The sequence below is a fragment of the Anas acuta genome, chromosome 26, assembly GCF_963932015.1.
Source record: "Anas acuta chromosome 26, bAnaAcu1.1, whole genome shotgun sequence".
NCBI classification, from domain to species: domain Eukaryota; kingdom Metazoa; phylum Chordata; class Aves; order Anseriformes; family Anatidae; genus Anas; species Anas acuta.
The window spans coordinates 1,823,130-1,848,643 of record NC_089004.1 but is presented as its reverse complement, the minus strand read 5'-3'; the positions used below and the strand labels follow the sequence as shown (position 1 = coordinate 1,848,643).

At 66.3% G+C, this 25,514-nt stretch overlaps 3 protein-coding genes across 8 annotated transcripts in view; 2 read left to right on the top strand and 1 right to left on the bottom strand.

Moving 5' to 3' along the window:
* The first annotated feature begins 5 nt into the window (after nt 1-5).
* SMIM44 (small integral membrane protein 44) lies at nt 6-3,953 on the top strand. The gene is made up of 2 exons (XM_068661556.1): nt 6-2,252; nt 2,534-3,953. Exons 1-2 carry the CDS (start codon nt 2,036-2,038, stop codon nt 2,755-2,757), a joined length of 441 nt encoding a protein of 146 aa, XP_068517657.1. The 5' UTR covers nt 6-2,035; the 3' UTR covers nt 2,758-3,953.
* On the top strand, nt 3,880-5,583 carry SMIM24 (small integral membrane protein 24). The gene is given in 5 exon segments (XM_068661557.1): nt 3,880-3,957; nt 3,960-4,080; nt 4,834-4,951; nt 5,074-5,112; nt 5,246-5,583. Coding segments are annotated over 5 exon segments (426 nt in total). The 5' UTR covers nt 3,880-3,894; the 3' UTR covers nt 5,331-5,583.
* A 4,089-nt stretch (nt 5,584-9,672) lies between these two features.
* The window catches only part of NFIC (nuclear factor I C), a 42,987-nt gene continuing 27,145 nt past the window's right edge, over nt 9,673-25,514 (bottom strand). For 4 of the 6 annotated variants that reach the window (XM_068661551.1, XM_068661550.1, XM_068661545.1 and 1 more), the window contains exons 3-11: nt 21,384-21,455; nt 20,955-21,029; nt 20,681-20,804; nt 20,321-20,445; nt 17,964-18,092; nt 17,686-17,870; nt 15,825-15,984; nt 14,617-14,702; nt 9,673-12,423 (exon numbers count right to left, since the gene is read on the bottom strand). In XM_068661551.1, coding sequence (XP_068517652.1) covers nt 12,406-12,423; nt 14,617-14,702; nt 15,825-15,984; nt 17,686-17,870; nt 17,964-18,092; nt 20,321-20,445; nt 20,681-20,804; nt 20,955-21,029; nt 21,384-21,455 — 974 coding nt within the window. In that variant the 3' untranslated portion in view covers nt 9,673-12,405. The remainder of the gene's footprint in view (nt 12,424-14,616; nt 14,703-15,824; nt 15,985-17,685; nt 17,871-17,963; nt 18,093-20,320; nt 20,446-20,680; nt 20,805-20,954; nt 21,030-21,383; nt 21,456-25,514) is intronic. The other 2 variants (XM_068661546.1, XM_068661547.1) reach the window with 2 other exon arrangements.

The following is a 25,514-nucleotide window of genomic DNA, read 5'->3' as shown; positions in this document are numbered from 1 at the left end:
CGCCGGAGGGGTCGGGGCTGGCTTCGGGCGCTCGCTCCTGTAGGTTGGAGCCGCGCAGAGCCTCGGAATTGCCCTCGGTGTTGGTGCCGAGCCGGGGCCCTCCTTCCCTCCGCAGCTGCCGGGGCGCTGTGGGTTTGGCCTCTCCTGTCGGGGCAGGCTGGCTCTGCGCTGTGGCAGCCTTTGCCCTGGGATGGGGCTTGTTCCGTGGCAAGGCTCGGAAGATTTGGCCACGGTTTTTCTTTCTGCGGGGAATGGCACCGCAGTGAGGGCTGACGGGGTGAGGCAGAGCCTGCCTGGACTTCCCCCGTGTTGAAGCAGAGCTGGAGGGCGGCGGCTGCCGCCTGCTGCCAGCACCCAGCACCCAAATCCCCCGGGCGCGCGCGGGGCTGGGAGGAAATAAAGCACCGGCCGTGGGCACCGGTGTGAGCAGAGCCACGATTCGACCCTGCGGGGTCCAGCCCCATTTGGGGGTCCCTGGGGCTGCCCTCACAGCCCCCGTGGGCTGAGCCGTGCCCGGAGTCCTCGCGGTGCTGCCGGGGGTGTCCGTGCCAGCCTCCTGCTGCCGGCACCGCTCCCCTTGACCAAAGTCTCTGCGTGAGTCACTCGGGCTCGATCCTCGCAGCCCCCAAAACCACCGCTCCCCCCCTGCTGCGGCGTCCCCGGGGCTCTGTGCTGGGGCAGGGAGGGAACGGGGAGCCCCAGTATGGTCCCAGTCCGTTCCAGCTCAGGGCCCCGTGGCCGTTGCTCTGTGGCACCACGATTTTGGTGGCCAGGAGCCAGACGGGTGCCTGAGCGCCGCAGTGTGGGTGTGAGGCAGAGGATGGGGGCCCCCAGCTGCCAGACCTCGGTTCCTCTGCGCTGCTGACAGCCGGCTGCTGGTTTCACACCCGTGCAGAGGCGCCGGCTGTCGTGTGGCTTCTCGCCTCCCTCCCTCCTCCCCGCGCAGACCGCGGGTGGCAGGCGGCTTTGGGGCAGCACCGCCAGGCCTCGGGGCGCCGCCGTGCCCACCCGTGACCCCTGTGGGTGCTGGGGACGGGGAGGTGGGGTGGGGGCCGTGCCATTTCCCTCGTGCCCCGCTTTCGGTGCCCCACGGGAGTTCAGGTTTCGGTGTGCCAGGCGCTCCCCGGCGTGCTCGGCCCCCGTTATCACACGGGGCTGCTCCAACCCTTGCTCCCTGCTTCCCGGCGCTGATTTTCCATCAGTGAATCACGCAGCCCAGGCAGGAGCGATGCCAAATTTTTGCCTCTGCTCCCCCCTCCCCCATCTCCTCCCGCCTGCCTGCAAAAAAACCTCAACTCCTCCAAATGCCTTTTAAGCCCGAATTGGAACGAAGGCGGCATTTTTGCGGCCGGGATCTGGCCTGGGCGCAGCAGAGCCGGGACGTGCGCGGGGAGGAGGGCCTGGGCGCACAGCCCTGCCTTGGCACCGGCTCCGGCATCGCAGGCACCTCCATCCCTCCCTGGCGATCCCACCCCGGGAAGGGATTGGGATTTTTCCAGCTCTTTTTGGGTGCTGGAGGGGGACCCAGATGGGACCCGGGGTGCTGGGACTGGTGCAGGACCCCTCCTGGCCACCAGCCCCGGTGCTGAGGGCAGTGCCTTGGGCCCCGTCAAGGACTTGGTGCCATCTGCTCGGGGGATTCGGGGCCTGCAGGGGGATTTAACCCGGGGGGGGGAGCGAACCCGAGCTGGGGGTGTCCCTCCCCTCCCTGCCTTTGGGGACTCCCCAGCTCTGCAGCCGATTCCCCGCTCACAAGGGGATGCGGGTCCCTGCAGCGCCATGTGAGGGGGGGATTTTGGGGACTCCCCCAGCCACCTTGGACACTTCTTGCCCCCCCCCACGCTGAGCTCGCCCGGGCTGTGCCCGGATTACCGGCACTAAGCTCCTTCCTGCGGCTGCTCTGTCCTCTGTGCCGGCGAGAGGAGCACGGGGGGCGTGGGGGAGCCGTGGGGACCCTGATGCCGCTCGTCCTCTGCGTCCCCCCGCGTGGCAGAGGCTCGGGTGGCTCGGTGCCGGGGCACGGGGGGAGCTGGCGATGGCCCTGCCGGGGGGCTCCGTGCCGCGGCAGCTGCTGCAGGCCCCCCCCGAGGAGGACGACGGGGTGCTCTACGTGGAGTACAAGCCCCCCGCCCTGGACAGCATCCGCCTGCCCCGCTACGTCGTCTACCTGGTGATGGCGGCCAGCCTGGTGCTGGTGGTGGCCTACGCCATTGTGGGCCACCTCATCAAGGACCTGGTGCACGACTTTGCTGGTGAGTCCCTGGGGAGGGGGGGCCAGGAAAGGACACGGGGCTGAGCTATGGGGTCCTCACGGGGCTGGGTGGGGGGCGAGGGGGTCCCCAACCAGCCCAGAGGGGTACCGGGGCGATGGGGATGCTGGGGCACGGGGTAGGGCCCCGTTGGCCAAAGGGGTGATTTTTTCTCCCCAAATCGGTGCTGGGCACGCTTCAGGTTTTTGCTGCGTTGCTCCGAGGCTGGGGACCCCCCCCTGAGTGCCACCGCGCTGCCCACGGCCCCCTCTTTGTCCCCGCAGATTGGGCGTTCGGGCCCAAGCCGGAGGAGGAGAAGGCGGTGATGGGCGAGGGCGCCGCGCTGGACGTGGAGTGGCCGGAGGAGGACGGGGCCCTGCCGGAGGAGAGGCCGCAGGGCGAAGGAGCCGGCGCCCTGCCCGGCATGGACATCCCGCTGGGGCTGCTCACCGCCGCCCCGCGCAGCTCCATCACCTTCGCCGACCCCCACAAGAAGAGGTTTTTCTAGGGGGGACCCCGCTGCGAAGCCCCCCTCCCGTCCCCTCCCTGCTGCTCCGTCCCCGTCCCCGAACACCGCGGTGGTGCCAACGCGCACGGCTCGGAGCTGCCATCGCACCCCAAAAACCCCCCTGGCCCCCGACCCGCTGGGGCGCCCCCACCTTGGCCCTTGGTGTGGGATGTGCTCGGACACACGGACACACGGACGGACACACGGACGGACACACGGACACAGAGGCGGGCGCTGGGGGGGGCGCAGACACGGATGCGCCCCTGGGTGTGGGCGCAGGCCCTCGGGGCGTGCACAGACACACGGAGACACCCGGACGGACAGACGGACGGACAGACGGACAGACAGACGGACGGACAGACGGACAGGCAGACACCCGGCTGTGTGCCGAGGATGGGGTTTGGCCCCCACCAGATCCCGGCCCCGCAGGATGGGGCAGGGCTCGGCAGCACCCAGGGGTGCCCCCAAAGCCGATCTGAGCGCCCCCGAGCCTCTGGGAGGGGGCAGCGTGAGCGGGGGCTGCTCTGTGCAGACCCCCACCCTTAAAGCAAAGCCCTTCACTGGGGACCCCATCCCCACGCCCCCAGGGTTTCTTCACCCCCTCGGGGAGTTGCAGTGGGAGGGGGCCCCGACGGCGCCCACCCATGGGTGCTGCCCCCCCGTTTGTTTTCTCCCCGAGGACGGAGCGGGGCAGAGCGGAGCCGCCCGCGGCCGTTGCCAAGGTCTGGTGATAAGGGCATTAATATTTACCCGGTTATGGCACCCAGCACGCCCCGGGCACGTGGGGGGCAGCGGGGAGAGATGAGCCCCATCCCCCTGTCCATCCGTCCAGCCCCCCACCCACCCGTCCCTCCGTCCATCCGTCTGTCTGCACCCACCGGGCAAACCCTGCCCCTGCTGCGTGAAGCCGCTCTTCCCAAACAACACCAAAAAGCCCCAAATCTGCCTCTTCTCCACCCAAAACTTCGCTGCTCCCACACTGCCTGGGGGCACCTCCCCAGCTGCTCCCAGTCCGCCCAGTCTCCCCAGTTTTGGGGGTGCTGTTCCCATAGCGCTGCGTCCGGGGGTCCCGGCGGGTGCTGGTGGCACAGCGGGGCGGAGGTGCCACCACCCGGGGGTTAAGGGCACCGCGTTGCCATGGCACTCGGTGGCACTTGTCCTCCTGAGCCCAATAAAAGCCGCCCCTTGGCCCCGGGTGCAAGGAGCGGTGCCACGCGCGCTGTAGGATCGGGCCCCTCCGCAGCCCCGCGATGCCGAGGTCCCCGCAGCCCCTGGGGCTGCTGCTGCTGCTCAGCCTCGCTGCCACCGCCCGGGGACAGGAGGGTAAGTGCCACCAGCACCCCGCTGCCCTCCCCAGTATGACCAGTCTGCCCAGTGCCTCGCGCACCGGCACCGGCAGCAGCCATTCTGGGGGCAGAGCAGGAGGATTTGGGGGTGACTGCTCCACCCCGTGCTCACGGGGACAGGTTGGCTCTGGCGGGGGTGGCTTTGTCACCTCGCTGGGCCTCAGCACCCCGGTGTCCCCCAGTGTCCCCCAGTGTCCCCCACTGCCGGGCTCAGGACCCTGCACCCTGGGATGGGGGGTGCTGTCCTCTGCAGCACGGGGCTCCCCTGAACCTGTCCCTGTCCCTGTCCCTGTCCCCATCCCTGTCCCTGTCCCTGTCCCTGTCCCTGTCCCTGTCCCTGTCCCCATCCCCACTCCTGTCCCTATTGCTGTCCCTGTCCCCATCCCTGTCCCTGTCCTTGTCCCTGCCCTCACTGCTGTTCTCATTCCCATTCCCATCCCTGCCCCTATTGCTGTCTCTGTCCCCATTGCTGTCCCTATCCCTGTCCCCATTCCCAATGCTGTCCCTGTCCCTATTTGTATTGCTATGTCCCCATCGCTGTCCCCATCCCTATTCCTGTCCCTGTCCCCATCCCATCCCTGTCCTGTCCCTGTCCCTGTCCCCTTCCCCATCCCTGTCCCCATCCCATCCCTATCCTTGTCCCCATCCCATCCTTGTCCCTGTCCCCATCCTGTCCCTGTCCCCGTGGCTCCTTCCCGTCCCCACGCTGTCCCCACGGGTGCCTTTGCAGTTGTGATCTCCAAGCGGTGGCAGCCGTGGCTCGTTGGCCTCACGGCCGTCGTCGTCTTCCTCTTCATCGTCTTCTTGGGGCTGCTCCTCAACCGCTTCTGGCGGCTCAGGATGCGCAGGTGGGGGCCGGGGGGGGTCTGGGGGGGGGCTGCAGCGGCGCCCCCCACGCGGGACAGGGGGGTGGGGAGGGCACGGTGCTGACCCCTCATGTCCCCCCGTGTCCCCTCGTGTCCCCCCGCAGGAAGCACGGAGCCCCCGAGGAGCCGCAGGCGATCGGCAGGTACCGGCCCAGCCCCAGCCCTGCCTCAGTTTCCCCTCTGGGGGGTCCCACGCGTGGGAGTGGGGTGGAGTGGGGTGGGGAGGGGGTGGAGGGGGGCAGCGCCCCACTGACGGCCCCGTCCCCATCCCCGCAGGCTGGAGAAGGCCGCCTACAGCAACGCAGCAGCCGATGGGGACAGCGACGACGAGCAGGAGCGCAACAAGGCCACGTCGCTGTGACACGCGTGGGGCGAGCTCCGGCCCACCCGCGGCCGCGGATCCGCGCCGGGTTTTGCGGGGCGCCGAGAGCCGAAAGGCCCCGGCTGAGCGCAAAGCCCGGCCTGGATCCGAGCCCCGCGGGAATGGATCGCGGACGGCGCCCCCCCACGGCAGCCCGCGGGACCCGCGTGGGGGCCGCGTGACGGGAGCCCACGGGGGGGGCTGTGGGCGGCCCCCTCCCCGCTGTAGCCCAGCAGTAAAGCTGCCAGCCCGCCCCCGCCTCCCGACTCTGGTGTCGCTGCGCGTGGGGACGGGGCCGTGCCCACCCACGCGTGGGTGCGGCGGGGGGGGTGGGGGGGTGGGTGGGGGGTGCCCCCCGACCCCACGGGACCCCTGGGTGACACGGGGGGGGTGGGTGGTGACGTCATGAGGGTGCGTGGACGAGGTGATGATGTCACGGGGGGGGGGCAGCACCCCACGCGTGGGTCACCCGTGGGTGCCCCAACCCCGTGTCCCCCCCCAAAGTGTGGTCCCCACGCGTGTCCCCGGGGAGCCGCCACCTCCTGCGTGGGGCGAGGGCACCCACGGGTGGCAGCCCCACCCCCCCCCGGGGAAGTGCCCCCCCCCCGCCCCGCAGCGCCCCCACGCGTGTCTCGGTGTCCCCCGTGGGGGCGGCGAAGGAAGCGCGGACGCGGCGTGGAGTTGAAGCATAGCTTGTTTAATTTTTATACATTTTTTCGTCTTTTTTTTTTTTTTAAACTTTTCTCTTTTCTCCTTTTTTTTTTTTTCCTCCGCTTTTTTATTTTTTTGTCTTTTTTTTTCTCTCTTTTTTTTTTTTAATCCTTTTTTTCCTTTTTTTTTTTTTTTTTTTTGCATAGGGGAGGGGGGCGAAAAAAAAAAAATACGGAAAAGAAAAAAAAAAACAAAAACAAAACGAAACGGAACAAAAAAAAAAAAAATCCAACCGAAAACCAAAAATGACCAAAAACCAAAAAATGACCAAAAATGACCAAAAAAAAAAAAAAAAAACCCACAAAATTCCCTAGCCACGTTCGGGAGCTGTATGGAGGCAGGCGCGGCGGGGGGGCTGCGTTCGTGTACATGGAGTAATCAAATATCGAGAAGCTCCGGGGAGGCGAGCGGGGGTCCGGGGGGGGGCAGCATGCAGGGGGGGGGGGGGGACACGCGTGGGGCCGGGGGGGGGGCAGCGGCGCCCCACTGAGCTCACCCCCCGCAGCGGCACAGGGGGGACGCGGGGAGCGTTGGGGGGGGAGCTGGGGGGGTCACCCCAATGGGGGGGGGGTATGAAGGGAGGGGGGTGAGGGGGGGGGCAAGGAGCCCCCCAAAAAAGCGGGCGCGGGCGGCCGGCAGCGAGAGGCACTGCGTGGGATTTTTGGTATTGGTGTCGTCGTGGGCCCGCCGGCGGCCCCGCCGCGCTTTTTTTTGGGGCCTTTTCTTGCCTTTCGGTTACTTTTGTTCTTTTTTTTTTTTGTAACCCCCCCCCCAAATTTCCTCGACCCCCTCCCCACCCCCCCAGGCCCCGCGGGTGCTGCCCGCGTGGGTGGGGGCCGGGGGGAGCAGTGGCTCCAAATCGGAGAGGACGAAACGAAAGCGAACGGGAAAAAAAAAAAATTAAAAAAAAAAGGAAAAAAAAGGAAAAAAAACCAACCAACCACCACCAGCAGACATATATATATATATTTTTATATATATATATTCCTTACTTTGCCACTTAAAGTACCTTAACTGCGTGGGGGCCCGCAGGGACCCGCGCCCCCCCCCGCCCTGCGGCCCCATATATATAGATGTGGGTGTATATATATATGTACAGGGATTTATTTATAGGTCACGAGGACTTTTTCTTTCTTTTTTTGTTTTTTTTTTTAATTTTTTTTGTGTTTTTTTTCCCCATTTTTTTTTTTTCTAAACGCATTTTTTCAACGAGTACTAAAAACAACCCCCCCTCGGGGACTGTAGTGCATGAGAACCCCCCGGGCAAGGGGGACCTGGGCTTGTGGCGGCGCGGGATTGTGTCCCCCCCCCCCCCTAAAAAAAAACTGTCCCCAAGCCCCTTGGGGGGGTGGGGGGGGGACACCCCGCGATGACCCCACCACCACCACCACCGGCGGAGCTGATTGTGGCCACCCCGGGGGGGGGGCTGAAAAAAAAAATCACGGCGAACGGTTCAAAAATAATAATAATAATAAAAATTAGTGGTCGGCCCCCCCCTCCCCGCCCCCGGACTCCCCCCCCCAAAAAGCCCCCCCCCCAGGCAGCCTGGGTGGTGGGCGGGGGGGGGGGGTTGCATATTCCCTTCGGCTGGGGGTCGCGGGGGGGGGCAGGGGGCAGCCCCCAGCGCAGAGCGGAGCAGTGCAAATATCCCGGGGGGGGGGGGGGGAAAGGGGGGGCGCTCCCTGCCCCCCCCCGGCCCGAGCCTCCCTCCTTGGGGGGGGGTCGGGGTGCGTGGGGAGGGGTGGGGGGGGAATCCGTGATTTTTTTTTTTTTGCTTTTTTTGCCTTTTTTAACATTTTCTAAGGTGCTTTTCTTGCCGAGGGCGGGTTTTTGATTTTTATTTTTTTTTGGGGGGGGGGGGTTGCGGGCCCCCCCCCTCCACGCAGGCGAAGGCAGCAACGGGGGGGGAGGGGGGGGGGATCCGGGGACCCCACGGGGGATTCCCCACGGCGCCTGGCCCCGGCCCGAGGGGCGCCCGCGCCCCACGCCCCCCCCCCCACGCCCCACGGGCTTGGGGGGGGCCCGGCCGGGGGGGGGCCGCGCTGCCCCCGCTGCTCCGCTCCGGGTCACGGGTGAGAAATGTTTATTTCCTCATTATTTTTTTTTTTTGTAAATTTTTTGCTTTAAACTGAAAATTTTCTATCCTTAACCCCTTTTTTTTTTAATTTTTTTTTTTTGTTTTTTACAATTTTCACATTTTTTTTCCCCATTTTTCCCTATAGATTTTTTTTTTTTTTTCCCCTCAACTCGACGCTAAAACTACCGCTACCTGCGTTGCATTGTCCTTGCACAAACCAATACTGCGCCGTGCAGCTCCAAGGGGGGGGTGGGGGGGGCTCCTCGGGACCCCCCCCCACCCCCCCAAAAAAAATAAATTGCCCCCCCCCTCCCCGATCTGCACCTGCCCCCCCCCGGGTGGCCGAGCCACGACCCCCGCCCGCGTCTCCTCAGCGCCAAGCAGCAGCGAGGCCCCCCCCCGTGCCCCCCCCGGCTCATCACGACCCCCGTCGGTCCTCGGCCGCGTGGGTTTTAAGGCAAATTCTGGATTTTTTAGGGGTGCGCGCGGCTGGGGGAGGGGGGGGGGGCTGCAAAAGCCCGGCCCCCTCCCCCGAGGATGAAGCCGGTGGGGATGGGGGGGCTGCGTCCCCCCGGGGGGGGGGCACAGCTACATTCACACGGTTCCATTCCTGCCACGAGAGCAGTCGGGCTCAGCCCCCCCCCGGCGGCAGCCCCCAGCCCCATTTCGCAGTGTTTAAAAGGGGGGGGGGGGTCCCATGGTCCCCCCCCCCCTTTTGAGCTCCCACCCCACTGCGTCCTCACGCCTCACTGCGGGGGGGGGGGGGGACACATGGAGGGGGGGACACACATGGAGGGGGGGACACATGGGGGGGGGTCCCCACCAGCATCCCACCGCCCCCCCCTCCTCCTCGCCGCCTTTGGTTGCTGAAAGCAAAAAAATGAACATTAAAAAAAATAATAAAAATAATGAACTAATTCAAACAAAAAACAACGAAAAGAAGGAAAAAAGAGGCAAAGCGAAGGGGCTCGAGACCCCCGGCCCCCCCCCACCCCCCGGCCGCCGGGCCCCCCCCGGAGCCGCAGCCCCAGGGGTATTGCATATTCGGTGTGTTCGGACAGGGCGCACTCGGCATGAACAACTGGAAGACGTTTAACGGGGGGGGGGGGGGCACAACAAAATTGGTAAAAAAACAGAGAAAAAGGGACTTTCCGGCCCCGCGGCCCAACGCAAGAACACGACATGCAGACGGCGAGCGGGCGGCGAGCGGCCGGGCCCCCCCGGCCCCCCCAGCGGCGGGGAGCCCCAGGCATGCAGCTCCTCCTGTGCGGTGAGCCCGGGTCTGGTAATACTTAGTCTTCGAAGGCAAGGCACATCATGTGGTATAAAATTTCGTGCAAATTAGGAAAACATGGATTTTTTTTTTTTTTTTTTTTACGGCTTTTTTTTTTTTTTCTTTTATACAGATTTTTTTTTTGATTTTTTTTTGTGTTTTTTTTTCTCTTTTCTGAAGGGGGGAAGGTAGAGCCGGTTAATACAGTCTGCCATGCACAGCATCAGCCATCCACGGATGGGTTGAGCCAGGTCACGAGATCCTGTTAAAGCACCATGCAGTTTATTTGTCTTTTTTTTTTTTTTTTTTTGTCTTTTTTTTTTTCATGTGTTTCTTTTTTCATATCCTTAAAAAAAAAAAAAAAAAGTTTCCCTCTCCGCCAAGCGCTCTCTCTTTTTTTTTTTTCCTTTTTTGTTGTTTGTGGCTTTTCTTCTCATCGTCTTTTGTGTGTGTTTTGTGTTTTTTTTTTTTTCTCCTTTTTTTTTGTTTTTTTTTTCCTTTTTTTTTCCCCGGGATTTCCTGCGTCAGCCCTTTCCCCGCGGTGCCACGCTGCGCCCAGGCGGGCAGGATCCGGCCTTGCTGGGCCATCCCGGGGCTGCTTGAAGGGGTGTGTGTGGGGGGGTGCAAATGCTCTGGGGGGCGGCGGGGGAGGCGAGCAGGGTGCGGGTGCAGGTGCGGGGTGCGGGCGGTCCATGGGGTGCCCCACGGGGCGGCGGCAGTGGCCTTGGGCCATCCCTCGGTGGCTTCGTGCCGGTGTCCCCGCGGTGCCATCACCTTGCGGGTGGCGTCGGGGCCTTGGCCAGCCCCTGCTCGTCTCCGGGTGCCGCGTGCCGGGTCCCCTGCTCTAAGGCACTGCCCGCGGCGCGGCGCGGCCGGGTCAGACCCGCTCCGGTCCCCAAGTCCCCTTGCCGGGCGCGGTGACATCTCGCCGTGGGATGGGGCCACCGCCGGGCTCCTCCTCGTGTGCTCGCCGTGAGCGACGCCTCGGTGCCAACGCACTGGTGCCGACGGAGCGATGCTCGCCGCGGGGCTGGCACGGCGCCGGTGCCGGTGGGCGATGCTGCGTGGCGATGCCCTGGTGCCGGTGCCAAGGGGCGGTGCTCCGGTGGTGCCAACGGGCGATGCTCCGGTGCTGGCGTGCAACAAAGCTCGGGGCCAGCACGCGATGCTTGGTGTCACCGTGCGGTGCTCGGTGCCGGGGCGCGGTGCTTGGTGCCGGGGCGTGATGCTCCGTGCCAGCGTCTGGTGCTCGGTGCCGGTGTGCAAAGCTCGGTGCCGGTGCGCAGTGCTCGGTGCCGGTGTGTGATGCTCGGTGCCAGCGTGCAAAGCTCGGTGCCGGTGCGCAGTGCTCGGTGCTGGCACAGCGATGCTCCAGCAGTGGGGGCTCCTTCGGGACCCGGCCCCCTGCCGCCCTCCCCGCCGCGCCACGGCGAAATTGAGGCACTTGAAGCAGCGGGCAGGGTGCCCCCGCGGTGGGGGGCTGGGGCCGGGGGCACGGCGGGGGCTCCGTGGGGGGGGGGTTCCGGGAGCGGCTCTGCGGTCGCCTTCACTCTCGTCCTCCTTTTCTCCATCGTTTTTTAATTAAAAAAACAAAAAAACAAAAAACGAAAACCAAAAAAACAACAAGCCAGCCATCCCAGCAAGCCAGTGCCGGGGGCTCCCGTCTCTTCTTCCTCCTCCTTGTTCTCCTCCTCCTCCTTTTTTGTGATTTTTTTCTTTTTTTTTTTTTGTTTTCTTTCTTTCATTTTCTTTCTTTTTTTTTTTTTTAAGATTCCCTCTTAAAAGTGCATTTCCTACAAAATGTGCAACACAATCGAACCCTCTCGTCGCAAGTCCACATGGTACCTGTCCACAGGAATGCATAGCTCGGACACACGGACGCACGCCCCGGCATGGCCCCGCCACCCCCCCCCAGGCACCGGGACACACAAGGACACACGGGGACACACGGGGACACGCGGGGACAGGCGGGGACGCAGGCTGTGGGGAGCAAGGAAGGCATTGCACAAAGACGGGTGACCAGCGTCACACCACGGGGAGCGTGTCGGGAGCGTCCCCACGCCGTGTCCCCATGGGTAACGGGGCGCCACCGCCAGCACAGGTCCCCAGCCCTGCCCGTGTGTCCCCCTGTCCCCAGCCCCTCTCCTGCAAGACCTCCTGCCAGGCCGTGCTGGCCACCGCGTCACTGTGTCACCACGCCACCGCACCGCCACGCCACTGCGTCACCTTGTCACCATGTCACCATGTCACCGCGTCACCGCGTCACGGTGTCACCGTATCACCCCATCACCGCATCACCCCGTCACCGCACCACCCGTCCCCAAGGCGCGACCACGGCACAGAGCACGGGACCGGGAGCCACAAGACAGCGAGCGCGGCCACGGCCACGTCCCGCGGGCGCCGTCAGGACGCGTTCCCCCCCCCCGAGGGCCACCGCCACCCCCCGGCCCCCCGAGAGCCTGCGTGGGGGTCCCGGGGGGAGGAGGGCAGCGCGGGGGGGGTTGTTCTTTTCTACTCACATAGAGGCAAGAATGAAAGAGTAAAGACAACTTTGCATAAACGGCCCTCTGGCGAGCGGGGCTGCGGCCCCGCTGCTGCTCCGGGAGCACCGCTGTCACGAGCTGCGTCGGGTCTCGGGCTCAGTCTCGCCGCGGGGCCGGCCGGCGGGGCAAATAGTGTTCATTTTTTGTTTGTTTTTCTGGCAAATCAGACGTGGATGCGTTGCTGGGGGGGGGGAAGGTCCTCGTAGGGTGTTTTTTTTTGTCGTTTTTGTTTTTTTTTCTGTGTGGGTTGTTGTTTGTTTTTTTTTTTTCCTTTTTAAAAAAGTTTGAACCTTTTCCTTCTTCCTTTCCCTCTCTCTTTCCTTCCGGGATGGGTTTTGCTTGTCGTCGTCGTCGTTAGTTCGTGCTCTCCGTCGTCACCGAAAGGCTGGGCCTGGTGCTCTGGGACGGGGATTTTCCTCTCAGGGTGCCTAAAGCAGAGGAGAAGGGAGGCGAAGGGGTGGCACGGCTGCGTTATCCCAGGTACCAGGACTGCCGGAGAGAAGAGAGAGGCGCCGTTAGTGCTGTGCCCTGCGGGCAGCCCCTGGGCCTCCGTGTCAGCACGTGCCCCCCCCCCCGCCACCCTCCCCGTGCCTCAGTTTCCCCGTCTGGAGCCGGGGGACCTGGCACGGCCTCGCCACGCAGCCCCGTCCCGCTGCGCCCTGCGTCACTGCGCCATGTCCGATGTCCCCCGTGCCACCGTCCCCGCCACGCTGCCACCCTGTGTCCCCGTTCTGCTGGGATGTCCCCGAGCCCCCCCCTCCCTGCTGTGCCAGGACCCCCTCCCCGGTGCCGTGTCCCCCTCCCCGGGTCCCCGTGGCACCGTGCCCAGTGCTCCCCGACCCCAGCAGCAGGACGGGTCCCGCACGTCCCCGCCGTGGTCCCTCCTGGAAGCCACCCTCATGCCGTGCCCCCCCCAGGCTCCCCACCACTGCCCCACACCCCAAGGCGACTTTGGGGACGTTTTCACCCTGACAAAGGCTGGGATGCTCCCCGGGGCTCGCCCCCTTTGGGGACAGCGGCTGTCCCCAGCGCAGGGGGTGGCAGGGCCGGGGGTCCCACCAGCCCCACTGCCGGCCCCCCACCACCCTCCCATTGTCTCCGGCCGCCCCAAGTCCAAGTTCATCCCCGATGACCTCATGTCTGGTTTCCGTTGGCAACGAGACAGCTCGGGGGCCTCCGCTTCCCTTAACCCTTCCCGGCCCCGCCACACATGACCCGAGAGCGCCAGGTCTCAGCCGCCCTGGCCAGGGACGCCGGCGCGTCCTGCGTCCCCCCCAGCCCTTCTCCGACGCTCCCCAGAGCCCCCCCAACACCTGCGAGCACCCCAGCTCCCAACACTGCGCCACCGGAGAGACCTCTCCGGGTCTGGGGACCTGCCGTGGGTGGCACGTGGCTGGGGACAGCCCCTCCCCGGACACGGCTTTGTTTCCCCTTGCCTCAGTTTCCCCACGCAGAGCAGCCCCCTCCCACCCCATGGCCGGACACACGGCAGCTCCCGGTGCTGGACAGGAGGACAGGGACCCCACAAGCACCTGGTGGTGACCCACAGGGGGCTGGGGGGACCCCGCTGTGCCCATGCGTGGGGTTGGGGAAACTGAGGCAGGGCGGAGGCTGTGGTCGGCGCCAGACCGGGCACTGCAGGATGTGCGGGGACCGAGCACCTTGCATAGGATGGGGGCACCCCACTGGAGCTGGGGGGTTCCATGGTGCCCCAGGGGATCAGTGTGGGGGGGTCACCCCCCTTGTCGTGGCACAGCACCCCGATGTGCCCCACGGCACGGTCGCAGACCCTGAGCACGCACACCCTGGCACAACACAGCACCCATGGGTGCCCCTGGCACGGCGCCATCCCCCCCAGTCCTGCCACCCCAGCACGCTGCTGCACCCCGTGGGCACATGGAGGGGTGAGGACCGAGAGGGAACCTCCCCGGGTGACCGAGTGGTGTCACCTCACGCAGCAGCAAAGGCTGGTGTCACACGAGGGGACCCCTGCCCCAGCCTGCTGGCAGTGCCTGCCGCGCTCGCGCCGGCTCACAAGCTGCAGATTAAAAACTGCCCAGCACTAATTAAAGGCATCTGGGCAGGCACACGCCACCTCCTGCTGTGCCCCGATCAGCTGGGGGGCACAGCCGGGTGACAGCAGGGTGCCTGCGCCCTCCTGGAGAGAGGGGACACGTGGACCCCCTGGTGCCCTTCGTGCTCAGCGATGCTGTGGGCACCCAGCTGTGCCGTGGTGGCACGTGGGGCGCAGCCAGAGCCTGGCGAGGTGCCAGGCGTGGGCACGGCATGGACCCTGGGGACCCTTTCTGGCTGCAAGGCACTGGCAGTGCCTGGTGGCCTGGCACGGGGTGCCTGTGGGGCAGCCCCAACCCCATGGGGTCACCGGGAGACCCCCCTGGCCGGGACAGAGCTGCCCGTGGTGGGGACACCACGGGGACAATGCCCACGGTGACAAAGCTTGTGGTGGCGGTGCAACACCCAGAGCAGGGATGCCCGCGGTGGCGATGAGACGGCGGTGATGCCCACGGCACAGAGTCCCACGGAGCCCACGGTAGAAATGACCACGAGGGAAAACAACCACGGTGGCAGTGCCCACGCTTGCGATGCCCACGGCGGCGGTGCCAGGCTGGTGCTGCCCAGGGCGAGGGCAGGAGGGTCCCCCCAGCAGCCCCCCCGTCTCACCTGTGCCTGATAGATACTCCCAGGATCCCTTGGTCCTAATCCCACGAAGGAACGGTTCGCAGGGGGCGTGCCTGGTGCAGAGTAGGCTGGGGAACAAACGAGAGCTCGTTAACGGGGCTGCGGGCGGCACCGCCATCAGCCCCCCGGGCCAGCCCTGCCCGCTGCAGGACGGGGGTCCCGGGCACCCGGAGCCGGTGGCCGGGTGACATCCCCGGCCCCACAGGCCGTGCCGGAGAGCTGTGCCACACGGTGCCGCGCGGTGCCCGCTGGCACGGACGGGTGCCCCTGTGCCACGCAGGCTCTGGACAGGGGCCGCCGGCGCCGCTTGGCCACATCCCCCCAGCTGGGGGCTGGCACTGGGACCCCACTGAGCCCCATGGAGGCTGGGTGGTGGCAGGAGGCCCTGTCCCCTTTGGGGACAGGCAGCACCCCCAGTGCATCCTTCCTGAGCCCGGGGGGGGACTGGCACTGCCCGGTCCCCTCCCCGTGCCATGGCCCCGTCACCGGCTGTGCCATGCCGTCCTGAGCTGTCCCCTCCACACTGATGTGTTCATGCCACCAAAACTCAGCACCCACGCTCCAGCCGGCGGCACGTGGGGACACGCGGCCTCACAGGGTACCGGGGGTGTCCCTGGGGTGCAGTGGGACGGGGACGTTCCCCACCCCATGCAGCATCACGGTGGCACAGCGTCCCACCGCCACAGCACGTGCCCCGAGGCAACCCTGAAATCCTCCTGCCCGAGGCGCTGCAGCCCCCTGAGGAGGAGTGGAGGGGAGCCAAGCTCGTCAGCCAGTGCTGCTAACGAAGCCTGACGTCGAGATTTTGGGGGGCTTTGCAAGCACTCCTGGACCCCCGTGGCAATGAGAGGACGATGCTCCAGCGCAGAGCCCGGCGCCGCACCGGTCCCCGCAGCACCGCACCGCTGGGGAAACTGAGGCAGGGAGAGGCGAGGAGCCTCCCCCCTGCGCCCACCCTGGGGGCTGCGGCTCTGCTGCCCCCTCCCGCTCCGCCGGCCACCCGGGAGGGACGCGGGGCTCGTGCCGGTCCCTGGGACCAGCTCCGAGCCCGCCCGGGGGACGTCGGGCGAAGCGCCCGCGCCGCCCTGCCTGAGACCCAGCAAACTCGTTGCGTGCATCGCCTCCGGCAGCACCCCGGGGTGGCGAGAGGAGGGGGCCGGCGGGAGGGTGGGCGCCGCGGGGGTGCTTACTGGGTGACGTCGGTGAGGTCGTCCCTCCCTCCGAAGTTGTCGTGGTGGATTTGGTGTCAGGAGAGACGGCCAACCGGGGCATGCCGGGGGGAGGTGGCGGCGCCAGCATCTGCGTGGGCAGGTAGTGGCTGGGCACTTTCACTTGACCACTTCCATTTAACTGGGGACACAACACAGACAAAAAACAAACAGCAAAAGCCATTAGGGAGGCACAGGCGGCAGCGGCGAGGCCGGGCCCCGCGCGGCGCGGAGCGTCCCTCGGTGACACGAGTTTGGTGGGGCTCAGAGCAGCCCTGAGCGGACGGCGCCGGCGAGCCCCGGCACGGGGGGGAGCAGAGCCACCGAGCGGGGACAGGGTGGGGATGACACCACGGGACCCCTTGGAAGCGGGGAGGGGGCACCTCGCTGCGGCGGCCTCCGAAGGCTCCTCTGCAGCCTCCCCGTGGCGGAGCCTGGTGGAGGCTGCTCCCCCCCTGCCGGCCTGGAATCCATCCTGAACTAGCCCGATCCTGAGCCCCTGCATGGGGAAGGGCAGTCGTGCCCCTCACCTTGGCATCAGGCCTTGCTGGTGCTGGGCAGGGGGTCCCCAAGACCCTCTGCGTCCGGTGGCGGAGCCAGGGTACGAAGGCACGGGGTACAGAGGCATGGGGTATGGAGGTATGGGGTATTGAGGCATGGGGTATGGAGGCACAGGGTGCGGAGGCACGGCGTGCAGGAGGGACCAAAGCCACCCCTGCTCCTGGCCTTGGCACAAAAGGAGCCCAGTGCTGGGTGCATGGGGTGCTGGGTGCATGGTGCACGGGGTGTGTGGGGTGTGTGGGGTGCGTGGGGTGCTGGGTGTGCGGTCTGTGGGGTGCACAGGGTGCTAGAGGCACAGGGCACTGGGTGCACTGGTACTGGGTGCAGAAGCTGCTGGGAGCACGGGGTGTGGGCTGCCTGGTGTGCTGGGTGTGCAGGGTGTGGGGTTGTGAAGGTTGCTGGGTGCACAGGGTGCTTTGTGCAGAGGGTGCTGGGTACGTGAGGTGCTGGGTACACAGGGTGTGGGGTGCATGGCATGCTGGGTGCATGGGGTGCATGGGGTGTGGGGTGCCTACGGTGCTGGTTGCACAGGGTGTTTGGTGCAGGGGGTGCTCTGCGCACAGGGTGCTAGGCGCACGAGGTGCTGGGTGCACGAGGTGCTGGGTGTGCAGGGTGCTGGTGTGCAGGGTGCTGGATATTCAGGGCGCTGGGTGCACGGGGTGCTAGGTGCACAGGGTGCTGGGTGTGCGGGGTGCTGGGTGCTGGGTGCACGGGGTGCTGGGTGTGCAGGGTGCTGGGTGTGCAGGGTGCTGGGATCACAGGGTGCAGGGAGCACAGGGTGAGGGAAGGCGCAGAGCAGCACGGCGAGCCCCTGCCACCCCGGGGTGACGCAGCAGGACGCGGTACAGCAGCGGGCCGACGGGTCACCAGCCTCTGTGCAGGCGGACGGGGCACGGCGGGCCCAGCGCTCCACCGGGCGCGCTCCAAGACGGTGCCTCTCCGGAGACGGTCACATCCACAGCCGGACACCCCGCTGTCCCCCCCGTCCCCAGCCCCAGGTGACGGCTCAGCCCCGTGGGTCCCAGGGGACCGCAGCCCCATCGCCGGAGGAACGAGGTGCGCCGACTCCACCCGCGCACTGAACCAACAGCGATGCTCGTCCGGAGCTTGTGCCGGCACCCGGCTGCCACCAGAGCCCCCAAACCCCCCCGTGCAGTGGCGGCGGAGCCCCCCGACACCACGCGTCCCTGCCTCCGGGCGACGACGCTTGGGGGGACCGAGTCCCCTCGGGGGTACCCCCGACAGCGGGGATGGTGACGGCGACGGGGTGCGGGACCCTTACCGGTCCGGGCTGCTGGTTGGACGGGTCGCAGGCCAGCGAGACGAGATCTTTCAGGGGGTCCTGCGGGTTGAGATGAGGCGGGTACCGTATGGCCGTGTGGGGGAAGTAGGTGGAGGCCGTCTGGGGGAGAATCGAGGTGGTGGGGAAATGCAGCGTGGACGAAGGGTGCGGGCTGCGAGCGATACCTGCGGGACAGAGAGGGAGAGGGGACGGGCGGTGTCACCGGGAGCCCCCGGACCCTGAGCCCTGCGCCGGCCCCGCGCTGGCCCCGCGCTCACCGCTGTGCACCGCGATGACGGGACGGTGGTGCTGCGTGAAGCTGCTCAGCCGGGGCGAGGAGTCCTGGGGCGATGGGCTGTTGAAGGGCGACTTGTCCATCTCCGTCTTCTTCACGGTGGGGGAGATGCCTGGGGGGGGGACAGGGGGAGGTGTTATGGTCCGCGCGTCCCCAAAGTGTCCTGCCTTGGGGTGCTGAGCTCGTTTGGGGGGCACCCTGGGGAGGGTGTGCGGGTGCAGGAGGGGTGCACGGGTGTGAGAGCACCTGGGGGTGTGCGGGTGGGTGTGCACTGGTACGTGGGTGTGCATCACTGGGTATGCATGGGGATCTGCGTGCATGTAGGTGCACACACGTGTGCAGGGGGCTGTGTACATGCACAAGGCACCTGTGTGCACCCGTGTGCAGTGTGCATTTGGGTGTCTGTATGCACGCATGTGCATGCATGTGTGTTCTGTGTGTGTCTGTGTGTGCTTCGGCTGCGTGCACAGCTGCGCATGGGTGTGCATGCATGTGCAAACAGATCCACATGCGTGTGCATGAGTGTGTGTGTGTGCACGCGTGTGCAGGCGTGCGTGCATGTGCTTCAGCATGAGTGTGCGCGCATCTGTGTGCACAGCGGTGCAATCGTGTGCAGGTGTGTGCAGAGATGTGCACACCGACCTGCAGCTGTATGAGCTCGTGTGTGCATGTGCCTGCGTGTGCATCAGCACCACGCTGTGCATTCCTGAGTGTGCACGTGTGCACAATTGTGTGTGCAAGTGTGTGTCTGTGTGCACAGAGCAATGCATGTGTGTGTGGGGGGCTGGGCTCCCCCTCCCCACGGTGCCCGTGGGCCTGGGGACACCCCCGCACCCCCTGATGTGGGGCAGGACCCCACACCAGTGCCTGGGGGGCTCCGTGCTCGCAGGGGGCAGGACACCCCGGTCCCCACGGGGCCAGGCGGGCGCGGGGGCTGCCGGGTTAATCCCCCCGCAGCTTTAGCTCTGGCCATTTGGCCCAGGCGCCGTTAATGGGTTTAGCCCCGTCTGAGACGCTCGTTTAGGAGGATTTCCCGGAACATCCAGTACGGGATTGCCGTAAAACCCTCGGCCACGGCTGAGCACGTCCTGCCGCCCCCCCCCGCCACCGCCGGGATCAGGCCACCGTGGCAGACCCCGTGCACGCCAGTGCACACGTGTGTGCATGGCCCCGGCAGCCTCCTGCCCTCCCTCTGGCATCTGTGGGGCACGGGGTCGGCCCTGGGGACACAGAGTGGGGCACGGTGCTGGGCACGGATGCAGCACAGTCCTGTCCATATGGGGCACAGCCTCGGACCATACGTACCAGGATGGGGCAAAGTCCTCAGCCCATATGGGGCACAGACCCTGGCCTATTCGGGGCACGGTCCCCAGACCATATAGGGCGCAGTCTCTGGTGTGTACAGGGCACAGCCCCTGCATGTATGGGGCCTTGGGGGCTGCTGTGGGGCTGGCCCCATCTTTGGGACAGCCCAGCTCCTAGGGAGGGCTGTGCAGTGACCCACAGCAGGCTTAGGGGGCTGACCCCAAGGGCTGAGCCCCCAAATATCCAGAAACATCACCAACAGGAAAAATCCTCCCTGGAATGAAAACCCTATCTAGGGACAGTTTTCCTCGTGTTGCACACTCCCTTGCTCAGCTCACCCCCCAAAAATCCCATTTATTTGCTTTCTGCCAGCATCCCGCATGCTTCTGATGGGCTCCGTGCCCCCAGCCCTGCTCCTCAGCACCCCTGCGGCCACGGGATGGGGTCCAGCGGGGTGCGGAGGCCGGGCTGGATCCTGCCCCGTTGCCGGGGGTGCAGGACGGTGGGATAAAAGCGTGGGGGGCTCTGTGCCTGCAGCCCCGAGAAGGCGCCCTGGGGCGTGGGAGCCGCCGTGCCAGCCCCGCAGCATCGCTTTAATTAGCCCAGCCCGCCCCGGCCCCCCCTTTTTCTTAATGAACAGCTAATTGGGGCTGTCTAGACAGGAAAGGGAAAAAAAAAAAAAAAAGCAAAAAAAAAAAAAGCAAAGCAAGAAAGAAATCTGTCCACAGCGAGCGCGGCAGCCGTGGGGCTGGGAGAGGCCAGTGTGGGGCTGGCCCTATAGAGAGGCTGTGCCTAAATGGGGAGGGGGTGTCTCATAATAGCATTATGGCACCTACAGAGAGCCTGTGCCTCAATGGGGGACCCTATAGCGACCCCACAGCACCTATAGAGTGATTGTGCCTAAACAGGGGGGCTTATAGCAGGGCACAGGCACCGCGCCTGTGCTTCCGCAGGGGTGCCCACCCTATAGCACCACAACGGCACCCGCAGGGGCCCCACAGCAGCCCCTATAGCGAGGCAGCCCCCGGCACCTACCCCCTTCCATGTCTTCTGTCCAGTTGCGGCTGCTACTCGTGGGCGAGTTGGAGGAGGTGTAGTACTCGCCCCCGGGGCTCGTGTCGATGTCGTCCTCCATGGAGCCCGACTTGTGCCGTTTGCTCCTGGGGACAGCGAAGGGTCAGGCTGGCCGTGTCCCCTGCCGCCCCGTCCCCCCTGAAGCCCCCTTCCTTCGCCCACCCCCCCCCCCCAGCCCGTGCCACGGGCACCCATGGTGCTGGCAGCTGCCGTGGGGGCGCAGCGCAGGCGGCAGGACCTGACCTGCCCGCGCCGTCCCACGCGGCGTGGCAGCGCGCGGCTGTGCCCGGGCCGGTCCCGGCATCGCCCCGCGGCACCTACCCGCTGGAGGAGGTGCTGGGCAGCGTCCTCCTCATGCCCGTGCTGGAGGGGTTCAGGTCGTAGGCCAGGTGGCCCTGCAGCTCCCCCAAGGAGAAATTTGGCCCCGTGCCCGTCACCACCGGCGCTGTGGGGAGAGGACGGTGTCAGCAAGGACTCGGCATCACCCCGTAGTGGCACTGGTGTCCCCCCCCAGCCCACCCCAAAGCCCGTCCCAGTGCCACCACAGTGCTGGAGAAGGTTTTTTTTTTGTTTCTGGGGGCCCACGGGCACTCACTTCGGGACACCTGGATGAGCTCGGTGACGCTGAACACCCCCGAGGTCACGAAGCTTTCCTGGAAGTCTGTCGAGTCTGCACAGGAGAGAGGGGGAGGGCGCTGAGAGCGGGTGGGGGCCCAGTGCTTCCCCCCGTGCCCCCCACATCTCCCTAGGGACCCATGGGAGCCGGGGGGCTGAGCTGTGACCCCCCCACCCCCTCCTTGTGCCTCCCACCCGCATCCTCAGGGGCCGTCTATGCTGCAGCAGCCTGGGGACAGGCTCTGGTGTCCCTGGTAGACCCATGGTTATGGGGTGCTGAGCCTTGGTTCCTCTGCTCCCAAATCCTCATTTTGGCCACAAAGCCACCCAGGACATGACGGAGGACATGAGCACCCCATGGTGGTGACACCGCAGGCACCCCACACGTCCCCGCCGTGTCCCCGCTTACCCAGCGTGATGGGCTTGCTGTCCTCCTGGTCCGAGCCGATGCCCGTCCGGGGGCTGCTGCTCTGCTCGGAATCTGCAAGAGAGGAAATCAGCGTGAGCCGCTGGGGAAACTGAGGCACGGGCAGGCTGCCTGTCCCCAGGAGGGACGTGACCAAGCTGGGACGTCACCTACCCCCGGTGGAGCCCGTCCCCTCCCTGCAGGCCCCACTGAGATGCTCCCCACCACGGCCATACCCCCACCGGCGAAGGGCCGTGACCGGAGGCCGGGGGACAGGCACCATCCTCGGTGACATCCCTGCCCCGCGTGCCCACACGTCTTAGCTAAAAATACCGGCGCAGACGCTGAGCTCAGCAGCCCCGCAGCCCCGACCCGCTGCCAGCAGCCTCGGGAGCATCCCTGCACCTTAACCCACCGCTGCGCCCGGCACACGGGGGCACGCTTCGAGCGCATCCCCGGTGCCTTCGGAGCCCTTCCAAGCGCTTGGCGATAGATTTTTTTTTGGTTGTTTTTCTTTTCAAATTTTTCCCCGTTTCCCCCCTCCTTCCTCCTCCTCCTCCCACCCCTTGGCCTTCGGCATCGCTCTCGCAGCTTTGGCTGATGCCGGGAAAAGGCTGAGACAATCCAAACAGCGCAGTCAAAACACATCGGCCCGCCGCTGCCAGCCAGCCCGCCGCGGCGTTTTGTTTCTTTCTTTCTTTTTTTTTTTTTTTTCATTTAATTCTTTCCTTTATTTTCTCCCCCTTTTTTCTCCCTCGCCCCCCCAGCCCCTCGTGCGCGCGCCTCCCGGCTCGGTTATTTTTGGCCGCCGCGGCGAAGCCACGCGGGCGGTGGGACCCGCGCCGCCCCCCGCCCCGACACCCCCACTTGGCGTCGATGCCGGTCGCAGCCATTTTGTCTCCCTCCCCTCCCCAATTTCCAGCCTTCCCACCCCCCTTTTCTTTTTTTTTTTTTTTTCCCTGCGCCCGCCCGCCAGCCATTTTGTGCCGGCGGCATCGCCGCATCCGCCCCGACGCCGCATCCCGCCCCGTGCCCGTGCGCTTGCCCGCGCTTGGCTTCCTCCAGGCAGCCATTTTAGGGAGCAGAAATTCCCCCAGCGCCAAGCTTGGGGTTGGCTCCCCCCCCATTTTTATTATTTTTTCTTTTTTTTTCCCGTCCTTTTCCCTTTATATTCCCGCTTGGAAAGCCGTCATGCACCCAGGCAGCAGCCGGCGCCCCAAGCACAGGGGTGCGAGCCGGGGCGGGGGGCAGCAGCCGGGACCCCCCTGTGTGCCCGTGGGCACCCGCGGGCCGGACACGGCCCCTCCTCGCCTCTTAAAACAACAAATCTCGCAGCGGCTCTGGAAGTGGTTAGCGATGGAGCCCGGCCAAGGCACGGGGCGGCGGCTGGCGGTTACAGCCCCAGCACCGCGGCCCCGCGCCCCCTGAGGTGCCCCCCGCTGCCCCGGCTCACCCCAAGGAGCCTCCCGGTGCCCCCCTGTGGCTCCCCCCACCCCTGAGACCCTTCCCATGGCCTCTGATTTGTACCCAGACATCGCACACGGCTCCGCTGGTCACCGAGAGGTGCCCCCGAAGCACGAGGCCCACTCGGAGCTGCTCCATTTGATGCCCCCCGGTGCCTCCCAGGGCCTATCGGTCACCCCAAGACGCCCCCCACGGCCCCGTGCCCCCCCCAAACACCCCCCACGGCCTCGTGGCCGTCCCAGGGTACCCACCCGGCCCAGGCCCTGCAACTCGGAGCTCCACGTGGTGCTCGGCTCACCCCAAAATGCCCCTCGTGGGCCCTGGGCCTGCTCCAAGATGACCTCCATGGCCCTTTGGGTGTCCCAGGACCCCCACAGTGGTCTCTGTTCACCCCAAGACACCCCTTCTGGGTCCTGCCCCCCCCCCACAGCCCCTGCTCCCCCAGAAATGCCCCTCGTGGGTCCTTTGTCCCCTCCCAGGATGTGTCCCCCGGCCCTTTGCCCCACGTGGGCCTTTACAGCCCCCTCAAGACGCCCGCCATGGCCTTGTGGCTGTAGTTTCCCCACCCTGAGGTGCCCCCCATGCCCCTCAGTTCCCTCAGAGACGTTCACACCATCCTCCCTGCGCCCCCCAACACCTTCCACAGCCCTTTGGCCCCCCCAAGCTGTCCCATGGCTCCCCCCATGGCATCTCCTTGGCCCTTTGGCCATGCCAACCCCCCCACGGCCCTTTACACCCCCAAGATGCCCACGCAGTCCTTCGCCCACCCCAAGCTGCCCCATCCCAGCCCTGTTTGTCCCCATGGGGGTACCCCAGGACTCCCCCCTCCCCAAAACCCTCCCGGTGCCCCCACACCCCACACCACCCAGCATCACCCAGTGTCAGCACATCGGGGTGCCCGCGCTCGCTGCCCGCCACCCTGCTGCTACCCCACGAGGGGGTGGGAGTCCCCCAAACGCACCCCACTTCGGGGATCGGGGCCCCCCAAGCTGCCGGGGGGGCCGTGGCGGCGGGGCCGGGTGCGTGTGCCAGCAATTTCTGGCTGCCTCCTCGCGGCGCAGCGGCCGGCCAAGCTCTGCTCTCACCGCCATGTGACGGCTGCCTGCCGCCGGCCAACGCTCGCTAAAATGGCGAAGGAGCCGCCGCCGCCACGCTCGGCCCCCCCCCAGAGGGGTTTTGGGGGCTGGGAGGGGTCCCCCGCCCTCAAACATTGGGGCTGCTCTGCCTGCACCCCGCACGGAGCTCGGTTGCGCCAAGGAGGTGCCCCCCGCTATGTGACCCCCCCTGGGTGTTGGTGCTGGGACCCCCTTTTTTCAGGCTGGGCTTTCTCACCCCTGCACCCCCACCTCGGGGCGTGGGGGGGGTCACCGACGTGGGGGCAACATGGATGGGACGCGGACACTCAGGGCACCCCCTGCCCACCAGTGGGGAGCCTTGGGGAAGGGGTTAAGTGCCAGCGTGTCCCCCCCCCGCCGCGCTGCGCCGAGATCTCGGTGCCCAAACAGGTCGATAGCTCGTCCTCTTAAAAATAGAAAAGTGCGTGCCCAGGGAGGGGGGGGGGAATGAGGGGGGGGGGGGCAGCGAGGGCTGCCCAGGCGCGCTGGCAGCCTGGCCCTGTGCCACCCATTGAATTACGGCCGCCCCGGCCCCGCGCGCTGGCAGGGTGCCCCCGGCCCCACAGCGGCTCCCTGCCCACGGCCCCGCCGCTTGGGAACGGGGCCCCCCCCCATCGGCAGCCCCCGGGCTTGGCGGCCCCAAGCGGGGCTGTCCCCGGGGGGGGGGTCCCCGCCGGCCGGGCTCCCCCCTGGGGGCTGAGGCCCTGGCGCAGGCTGCGGGAGAGCCCTGGCTCCGTGCCCGAGCGCTTACGGTAACAGGGCACGGTGTTACCGGCAGCGGCGCGGGGCGCAGGCGCGGAGGCTGGGGGATGCTCAGGGCTTGGGGGGGGGCTTTGGGACCGCTGGGTGATGGGCAGCCGTGCTGCAGGCTCCCGCTCCATGCCTCAGTTTCCCCTTGGGGGGGCTAATCCCCGTCCCCCTCCGTGGCAGAGCGGCCCCGGCATCTCCAAGGTGGGCCTGGCCGAACCCACCACAGCTGCCATCAGTAGGGCCCAGAGTGAACGGCCCAGCTGGGCCGCCTGCGGGAACCTGAGCCCCATGGGGCTGTGGGGAGCTGATTTGGACCCCCCCCGTCCTATCGACCCCCCTGTTTGTGCTGCTCTGAGCATTTCTCCCCATCCCGCCCCCCCTTACATAAACCCCAGCACAGCCCCGCTTGTGTAACCTCCTTTGCACAACGCGCCCCCCGACGTGCTGCACTAAATCCCGGCTCAGCCCCGTGGGGCTGGGGGCACCAGAGCCCCCCCCCAGCACCCCCCCGGTGCCTCCCCAGCACCCGGGGTGCGATGAGTTTGCCGGGTCTCAGCCCGAGCATCACGCTGGGAGCTCCCCACCACCACCAGCCCCTCGCAGAAGGGTGCGGGGCCCCAATTTTCTCATGCTGTGGGGGGAGCGAGTGGAGTTATCCCCCCCCCCCAAGGGCTGGGGGTGGCGGGGCTGCATCCCGCTGCCACGTTCGCCGGCTGCAGCCAGCTGGCCCGGGCAAGCGGCCGGCGCCTGCGAGCTCCAGCGCGCTGGGAGCGAGCTCCTGTCCTCGGCCGACCCCTGCGGGAGC